This window comes from Nansenia antarctica (assembly GCF_963989245.1).
Source record: "Nansenia antarctica genome assembly, chromosome: 11".
Taxonomy (NCBI): domain Eukaryota; kingdom Metazoa; phylum Chordata; class Actinopteri; order Argentiniformes; family Microstomatidae; genus Nansenia; species Nansenia antarctica.
The window spans coordinates 27,444,163-27,454,162 of NC_137681.1; the positions used below are offsets into that span (position 1 = coordinate 27,444,163).

General features: G+C 45.0%; 1 protein-coding gene across 1 annotated transcript in view; it reads left to right on the top strand.

Moving 5' to 3' along the window:
* Positions 1 to 235: 235 nt before the first annotated feature.
* The window catches only part of etv4 (ETS variant transcription factor 4), a gene marked incomplete at both ends in the record, with an annotated part of 22,446 nt that continues 12,681 nt past the window's right edge, over positions 236 to 10,000 (top strand). The window contains 3 exons of the mRNA XM_080542542.1: positions 236 to 292; positions 1,243 to 1,333; positions 1,619 to 1,666. Coding sequence (XP_080398668.1) covers positions 236 to 292; positions 1,243 to 1,333; positions 1,619 to 1,666 — 196 coding nt within the window. The remainder of the gene's footprint in view (positions 293 to 1,242; positions 1,334 to 1,618; positions 1,667 to 10,000) is intronic.

Sequence of the window (10,000 nt, forward strand, 5' to 3'; positions counted from 1 at the left end):
CAGGCAGAGGAGGTAAAGGGGGCAGGCAGAGGAGGTAAAGGGGGCAGGCAACAACCCGCTGGGTAAATCGCCTCTTCCCCTCTGCAGTTTTTTGTGAATGGGGCTCATTATTATGCAGCTTTCTCTCTCAGCTCCATTCACAACTATCGCTGCTCCGCTCGTCTCTCTCCCCTCTCCCTCCCTGCAGGCTGGCGGACCTCCTAAAGCAGCCTAGATGACCACAGACGGTTAACGGATGGATTATAAGATGGATGGATATTTGGACCAGCAAGTGCCTTACACTTTAGCAAATGTACGTATGGATAAAGTCATGTTTTGTAACTCTGAACGCTTTGGCTGCCCGGGTTTATGACTTTGGGCTACCGGGCTTTCTCTTTCCATCGCCCTGTGGTTGCTGCATGCATGCGATTTGTTTTCAAGCAACTGTTCTGTGGACGAGGTGAAAAACTACTTTTCAGTTCTGTTAAAAAACAACAACAACTATCAGACGATCTTGCACGAGTTCTGTAGTAAAGCATAAGCATGTATTTTTTACAATGTGTGTCAACACAAAAGCATGTCTTTTTTTCACTGTTTGTCAACACAAAAGCATGTATTTTTACAATGCGTGTCAACACAAAAGCATGTATTTTTACAAAGCGTGTCAACACAAAAGCATGTATTTTTTTTTTTACAATGTTTGTCAACACATTTGCATCAACTCGCTTGGAGATGACAGTAGAAGACACTCTTACCAAATGATTACAATTTGAGAGGAGCGCAAATAGACACGCGTTTGTTTTTGCAACATTGTTGCAGCGCAGCTCGCGCTCGGGTTGTTTCTGTGTTTGTTGCTGTTTGGTTTATTACCACGATGTGTGCAGATTGTCGGGAATAGACTAAAGTAGTCATGGGACTATTGCTCTCAATTATTGAAGTTGAATTATGATTATGTGTTTAATCGAGGCTGGTGCGATAGAGAAAAACACTGGAATGAAAACATTAAATTAATTAAAATTAAAAACAGAAAGTTGTTAAACTATGACAATAATGATAATAACAAGTATCAATAAAAAGAGAGAGAATAATAGTCCTATTGTGTTAACAGTGTAACATGTGATACGTTACATGCTAATAATATGCTATTAATTAAATCAGTTTACTGACAGTGGGCATGGTCCAATGCATGACACCAGTACAGTAGGTCAGATGTCACATTTGAGTGTTTTCTCACTTCTGTAAATTCATTTTTATGTTTTGCAGAAGACGCAAGGAAATGGGCCCCTAAATAGACTGTTGATGGCCACGAAAAGGAAATACATGGACACGGAATTACCCCCTCAGGAGTCTGAAGGTAGAGTACAGCACTGAGGAAGTTCACTACGGCCTGTAGTCTCTGCTTTACAATGTGCACGACACCGGTAACCCTCCACTTAGCCAAACTGCACACACATTTATTAATTCTGCTTATGGGTATTGATGTCAGTATTGAAGTCAGGATGACCCATTCTGTGCTTATAACCGTGAACTAACCTCCTCCACCCACGAGACTGCAGACGCTATGAGTCGTCATCTTTCATCTCTCTGCTCTGTGGTTTATTCATACTTTTTTTCTCTCTTTATGTTTTTTTTTTTTCAGACCTCTTTCAGGATTTAAGCCAACTTCAGGAGACGTGGCTCACAGAAGGTGAGACTGCACGCAGCATTTTTATATGAAATCTTTTTGGATATGAACGTGTTCTTTATGGAGACGCATTAAGCTCCATAATTGCTATTTTGCCAGTGGTGTTTGTAAAATGATAAAATACATATGAGTGGTGTCACAAAAATGGCTACGAATTAAACTTTGCAAATGGTAAAATTATTTTAAGCACATCAGGAAAAAAGATCCGCTTGTTCTATGAAATAATAGTGGCATTGATTTTGATCCCCACGCAGGACCAGCCGTGGTCAGGATGAACTGATGTATTCAAATGAAAGTCATGGCATATAGTCAGTCTCTAGGCTATGTTCTTATAGATAGATTAGTATAGATTATATAGTAGTATAATCTACTGCACTCTACACTATCTAGTGTCTAATGTAGTCCTGTGCTGTCCTGTCTTTGTCAGAGGCTGTTTTAGTTAAATGTTTTGAGTTAAATGTAAATGTAAATGTTTTAGTTAGCCAGTTGGCTGAACTGGGCTATTCATGTAAATGTGTGATACCACAGCCATATACACAGACTCTTTGTTATACCACCACACAACCATTAATAGCTTCAAATAGCTTTGTGTCATGATAGGCCCAGAGGTCATGTCTGTGAATATCCGTGAGATGTGTTCCAACATGAAGGCCTAGAAGGAGAAAGCGGGGCGGTAGAAAAAAAACATGTATCCGCACTAGTGGCAATTCATTGTGCTAGTCATGTGTGCTATTGTCTCTATGGACACCAGGAAAGGTGGATCTTTACCTCAGCGGGGTTTGCTCTGCACAGGCCAACACTGAGCACTGTTGAGATCTGTAAAGAAGTAAAAAAACAAGGAATTTTTCAGTTAGGAAGTATATCAAAAATATATATATATAAGGTTGTGGTGAGGAGATGTTGGAGGGAACAGGGGGATTCTGATGCAATGCAGGGTCTGCACATGGTTATCACTGATAGGTTACATCAGAGAAAACAAGGGTTCAGTCCCTTTGTGCGGGCGTATGACTGTGTGTTTGTGTGTGTGTGTGTGTGTGTGTGTGTGTGTGTGTGTGTGTTCTGTCCCTGTGTGTCTCTGATGCCGGTGATAAACCAATGTCCGTGTCTGGGGGGGATCAACAAAGTTTATTCAATTGAATTTGGAAGAAAAAAAAGTCTGCCATGAACATGAACATAGCTGTCCCCTTATTATTACATGAACATAGCTGTCCCCTTATTATTACATGAACATAGCTGTCCCCTTATTATTACATGAACATAGCTGTCCCCTTATTATTACATGAACATAGCTGTCCCCTTATTATTACATGAACATAGCTGTCCCCTTATTATTACATGAACATAGCTGTCCCCTTATTATTACATGAACATAGCTGTCCCCTTATTATTACATGAACATAGCTGTCCCCTTATTATTACATGAACATAGCTGTCCCCTTATTATTACATGAACATAGCTGTCCCCTTATTATTACATGAACATAGCTGTCCCCTTATTATTACATGAACATAGCTGTCCCCTTATTATTACATGAACATAGCTGTCCCCTTATTATTATCCGTCCAGCGTACTATACTGTAGGCTGCATGCCCTAGTTTGGCCATGTTGGCATGGAGTGTAAGCCTGCGTGCCACTCCACACAGCCCAGCACAGCCCAGCACAGCCCAGCCAATGCAAACAAACAGCATGTTAGTTTGTGCGTGTGTGTGTGTGTGTGCGTATGTGTGTGTGTGTGTGTCTGTATGTGTGTATGTGTGCGTGTGTGTGTGTGTCTTTTTGTGTGTGTGTTTGTATGTGTGTGTGTTTGTGTGTGTTTGTGTGTGTGTGTGTGTGTGTGTATATATACGTATGTGTGTGTGTCACTGAAGGTGCATAGCGATGAAACGGTCCCAGGCAGAAGCGATTGTCAGGTTGTTGAGTTTTAAGAGATATACCATGACGTACATCTCTAATGGAGACATTATACCGCTAGGCTAGCACTGGACAACAACACTAAGGCATGAGTCATCAAGACTGTGTGGTTGTGTGTGTGTGTGTGTGTGTGCGTGTGCGTGTGCGTGTGCAGGAGGGGGGGAAGGCAGTGTTTTAAGAAAACGCTTGAATAAGAAACACCCCCCCCCCGCCCGCCCGTATTGCTGGTTTTCTAGATGTTGAAACATCAACAACTGCTACAAAAGTAACTTTCCAAATTAAATTCCCCCCCCCCACACACACGTTGTGTTACTCATCATTAAAGTTACAGTTCACGCTGTGTTGACGCTCTGACAAAGTGACCAACAGCAGCTTATGTAATATTCTATTGTGTGAGTGCTATGTGTGTGCTGTAATGTATTGTGCAACCTGAACATTCCCTTTAGGTTGCTGGTTGCTGGGTCTGATGTAATGGTTCCAGTGACGTTGCTCATTGACAAAGGCCCAGTGAGTACACAGGGTTTTTTGCGTGGTGTACAAACACTGAGGTGCTCCTAGACCTTCAGATTCCTGATGTTTGCGTTACTTTGGCTTATCTTAATAGAACCTTGTTTCATGGCCAAGGTCTTAGGCGACATTGTCATTATTGGCAGGGAGTCATGAGTCACACAAGACCAAATCTATAACCAGACTGCTGCCTGCTCCGCGGAGAGGGAGGTCAAGTGCTCTAGAGAGCAAGGTCGGGGTCAACTCGGAGTTGTATTCATACACATACGCAAGTCAATTAATACGTGGGATTCGCTGGATTTTTCTCCCCATGATCCCTGCATGTCATGGGGAGAAAACAATGGCCGTTTTTTCTATTTTATTTGTTGAGTGAATTGAGATTGAGAAATGTGATTCGACCCCTACTGCTACTTCCCCTATTGTCAAGGTTGCTCTAGAGCAGCTGTGTTCCTCCAATGGCCCCCCCAAGTACCTCCCCTCAGACGGGCTAGCTAGCTAGCTACTGTTTTTATGACGTCTGGTGAACAATGCCCTCTCTACCTCGGTCTCCTCACCTATTCTCATGCGGCGGTGCAGAGAGGCAAGTTCACACCAGCGCGCTCCGCAGACAAAGACAGAGGCGAGTAGCACCAATAAAAACACAACAGTGAGACCCGCCTCAAAGTCTCACCCTTTTGACGGACGTTTATTTGTATTCAAATACATCACATTCAGCTTTAAAGGTAACGTATATAGACGTTGGCTGCTGTACTGCATTTATATATATATATATATATATATATATATATATATATATATATATATATTATATTGGGTCAAAAACAGAATTGCCAGAGGGGATTAGGGTTAGGGTTAGGGTTATTAAAGGGGTAGTCCACACAAAACTCCTTCCATTATTGGAAAATGTGGAAAAGTGCAAAGTCTCAAAATAACGGTGTTACGTCTCGGTGTATTAACTGCCGCTTGTCGGTGTACGTAGGTCATCTCAGAAATGGGATTTAAGAGTGAAGAACTATCCTTTTAAAAAAAGCTGCCTTGGAAGTTGTAGGAAGTGTAACTTCATCAGTGTGTTATTTAACCCCCTCAGTAAGTACTAGCTTGTTTTGGAGCTTTTCTGGCAAAACCCCTCCTTTCCTGTTGCATTAATTAAAGACCTTATCATGACTGATTGTGGTTAGGAGGGATTCACCCGCACTGTAAACCCTGGGAGGCTGGAGGGCGTGCTCTGTCAGAGAGAACGGAAGAGAGAGAGAGAGAGAGAGAGAGAGAGAGAGAGAGGGAGAGAGAGAGGGAGAGAGGGAGAGAGAGGGAGGGAGAGAGGGAGAAGAAGAGAGAGAGAGAGAGAGCAGAAGAGGGAGAGAGAGAGAGCAAAAGAGAGGGGGAGAGAGAGAGCAGAAGATAGAGAGAGAGAGAGAGAGCAGAAGAGAGGGAGAGAGAGAGAGCAGAAGAGAGAGAGAGAGCAGAAGAGAGAGAGAGAGAGAGAGCAGAAGAGAGAGAGAGAGAGAGCAGAAGAGAGAGAGAGAGGGAGAGAGAGCAGAAGAGAGAGAGAGGGAGAGAGAGCAGAAGAGAGGGAGAGAGAGAGAGAGAGAGGAGAGAGAGAGAGAGAGAGAGAGAGAGAGAGAGAGAGAGGGGGGGGGGGAGAGAGGAAAGTTCTCTGGCGGTGTGAGCGTTCAGCAGCTTGTCCAGTCTTGTCATTGGCCTTTAGGTTTATATGACTGAGAGCCCCTGACTCCGCCCACAGGATCTCCCATTGAGAAAAAAAGTCATTCAAGGTGGCTGGCTGGAAGGGGAGAGAAAAGGGGAACATGCGCCTGCGCTCGTATAAACGCACTTTCCTTCTTGTGCTGACTTGCATCTAAAAGACCCTTGACGAGGTGTTCCTGGAAGCAAATCGGATACACACACACACACACACACACACACACTCACACACACACACACACACACACACACACACACACACACACACACACACACACACACTGTTAGACAGACAGAGAGCCTACTGCTTACATTTGTTGAAAGGAACACACACGCGCAAGCGCCAACACCACACACACACACACACACACACACTGGGGTTGTGCTCTTGTCTGTGGGCCAGTGACGCGCAGACATCCTTAAAGTTTTTTTTTAATATTTTTTTTTACATGTTTTATTCTCTTCCTTTTCTGGTTTTGATCCAGACCCGGCATGTTCCATTTTGGACATGTTGAAACAAACTAGTGGAAATGATTTATTGTTTGATCTGGTTGGACTAAAATATTGGCCTTCTGCTCATTCTCATAAAAAGCGATTCATTCTTTCCCTCCAGGGCAAGGAAAAGACAGAAAAAGTTAAAAGGAGGGTAATAGTATTACCCCCGTATAGCAACAGGACGTGCTGGCATTATATAAGAAATCAATGTCATTTATCTGAACATGCTCCAATACGCCAGTATCCGGTTTCCTCCTAACAGGAAGAGACCAGGGGGCACAACATACTGTACGTGAAAGTGGATTTCAATGTCTTCTTATTTCCTCTTTTGTCCTCCCTCCGTCCCTCCCTCCGTTCCTTTGACCGTGCCGGGGCGCTGCCTGCGTCTTATGGTCTGGTGGTGGTTCCTGGTGAATGAAGTGTGTGTGAGACGGATGGAGGGAGGGAGGGGGGGAGGGAGGGAGGGAGGGGGAGAGGGAGGGAGGGAGGGAGTGGGGGAGGGAGGGAGGGAGGGAGGGAGGGGGGGAGGGAGGGGGGGGGAGAGAAAGAGAGAGAGAGAGAGAGGGCAGGCCGTTGGTGTTGAATGGTGGGCTAGGTTTAGTTGTTGTGTGTACTTGGCTGAGTGAGTGACGTCTGAGGTTCTGTCTGTCTGTCTGTGGGTTGGGTCTACGGGCTGCCCTTTCCTCTGGTTCTGGGAAGGCAGAAACCCAAAGCACCGCAGTTCCTGTGAATCCTTCAAGGAAGTACAACGGTTCACGCACGCGTCGTTTTAACTTTGATTACTTGTGGTTTTAAAGGGACCTTTTCAGGGGTTCGCTATTATGTGTTATTACATACCTCCTTTTTTTTTTTTTACTTCCTGAAGGAAGTCATTTCGTACACATGTTAGCGTGTCGAGGGAATTAAATGTGCTTACGATGGTGATTTGATGATGTGAATATTGTTTGTGTTGGCTGTGATAGTCAGATTGGGGGTTCCTGATATTTTAACGATAGCCATCAACTTTTCCTACAAATTGACTAACTTGTACCATGACGTAAGTGCCAGGGCCGAAGCAACGGAAACACTTTTGAAAAGAAAACCAGAAACCTTTAGAATTGGACTGGTGCCAGTGTTTTCAGGTTTCAGGGCCGGTCTTGGCTGCAGGCTAGGTTTGAGGGTTTAGGCCATTAAGCCAATCAAATAGCCGCTGTTCTCATGGCTGAACAGCTACATTTCACCTCTTCACCCCTTTTTTTCGGGGCGTTGTCATGGATATCTATGGCGTTGTCATGGAGATCTATGGCGTTGTCAGTCAAGAATGATGGGAGCTTTTACTCAAATCTGTTTTGTGTGGTTCAAAGTCTGTTGCGTGAGGGTAGACAATTGATCTGGCTGACATCATTTGGATCTGAGCATCTCTGCAAAAACACACCAGTACAACACTGTGAAGCCCTGTACACACCAGTACAATACTGTGAAGCCCTGTACACACCAGTACAACACTGTGAAGCCCTGTACACACCAGTACAACACTGTGAAGCCCTGTACACACCAGTACAACACTGTGAAGCCCTGTACACACCAGTACAATACTGTGAAGCCCTGTACACACCAGTACAACACTGTGAAGCCCTGTACACACCAGTACAATACTGTGAAGACCTGTACACACCAGTACAACACTGTGACCAGTACAACACTGTGAAACCCTGTAGATGCACCTGGCTGTTTCCAATAGGCTGGGTTTGCATAACGACTGCACCAAGTCAGTGGAGGCCTTAGATGCTAAAACCAGGCGCTCTCATCCCATTGATAAGAGATGGTCTCACGTTACACTGTCAGCATATCTAGTTCTCCGGAAAGCTTTTTTTTTTTTTTTTTTTTTTACTATAGGTGCAGTAAATCTTTGAAACACATCCTTGATTTAATTGGCATGCATTGATTTATCAATCTAGGAGAATCTGTATTTACTGTAAATCTAGAGTATATTGTTTCCTGACTGGCATGTCGTCGTATAGGAGGGGAATATATATATATACTGTTGACAGTGTTAACAAAGCGCTGGCATACACGACACACTAGTACACGCTACATACACGTTACACGCTAGTACACGCTACATACATGTTACACGCATGTTGTAGCAGCACATAATTTAATACTTTTTTAAAGGAGACATTCCATTCCTAACCATAATAAATAGATAGCCTTGTGACCCAGGTCTAAGTCGCGCTGCTAACCCAAACTTGCCCTCAACACGCCCCCCCCCCCACTACGCCCACCCCCCCCACACACACACACACTTCCCCTCTCATCTCTGCGTCTCCCTGACTTCCTCACTCTCCCACCACTTCTAGTTTGACCTCCAGAGCCGTTTCTCAAAGGCTTCAAAGAGGACAACTCCAGAAACACCTCACACACCCGTTCCGAGACAGACAATCTAGATGGTTCCGGAACGTCCCTCCTCCTCAGGCCGACTGTGGAGTAGGGCTCAGAGTCGTCACCAGAACGTCCTGTTATGTCCTGTTACTAACACGGCAGCAGACGTTATTAGACGTCACAAGATTGTCCTCCGCTACTAAGATTGAGAGATTATCACAAGAATGTCCTCCGCTACTAAACACCTACAGCAGACGTTTAATAGACATCACAAGCGGAGCTGGGACGTTGGCTTCTGACTTCTTGACTGACCGGTTTCCTTCCTTGTTTACAACAGTGTGTTTAGTCTGTCTGGTGCATCTGCGATGGAAAAATGACACATAAACAATCAGTGTAGTAAACAACATGTGAGGGATTTCTACATGCTGCCTGCTGGCCAACGCGCTCACACAGCTTACATCAACGGGCTGTAAAGATGTGGCTCAGTGGTTCCCTGTCACAGATTCAGGATCGGAATTTTAAAAAAGAGAGAGAGAGTACGACATCAACTTACACAGAACTCTATGGGTGGAGGGAGGGAGGGAGGGAGGGAGGCAGCTTTAGTTTAGTCTGTGTAGGGTAGGCTATTGATCTATGACTCTCTCTCAGTTTGGGTCAATAGATAGTCTGTGTGTGTGTGTGTGTGTGTGTGTGTGTGTGTGTGTGTGTGTGTGTGTGTGTGCACGTGAGTGTATGTGTGTATACATACGTGTGTGTGTGTGTGTGTGTGTATGCGTATGTGCGCATCTATGTGTGTGTGTGTGTGTGTACATACGTGTGTGTGTGAGTGACAGTATCCCAGTCTCCTCTGTAAGTGCACCTCTTAAAGCCTTAAATCACCATTAGCTCTCCTCCCTCTGTGGTAGCTGGACCGCGGCCCTCCATCACCACACACACACACACGTCCCCCTCATCACCACACACACACAGCCCCCCATCACGCCCCCCAGTCCCACATGAAGACAGCACCGAGCCTGAACAACTCCCTCACAGTCAATAACCGCAGGAACAATGTCCATCTTCCGTAGATACGCCCGTGTCTGCATGTCGTCAGCTTATTGGAGGTCGGAGTCTAAGGTTTAAACCTCTCAAGCCAAGCCACCACAGCACAGTGCCACGGGTCACGTAGCCTGTTCATTAGCCTAGAGTGAGCACTATGCTAAGCTATCCTCTATGGCCCAGCCACAGCTCCAAGGGTCATGTAGCGTGGCCTGTTCTTTAGTCTAGAGTGAGCACTATGCTAAGATATCCTCCTATGACCCAGTCCATTCACTGAACCAGCTGCCCAGGTCTATCCATTAGCTGTGTCAGGGTGGAGGTTG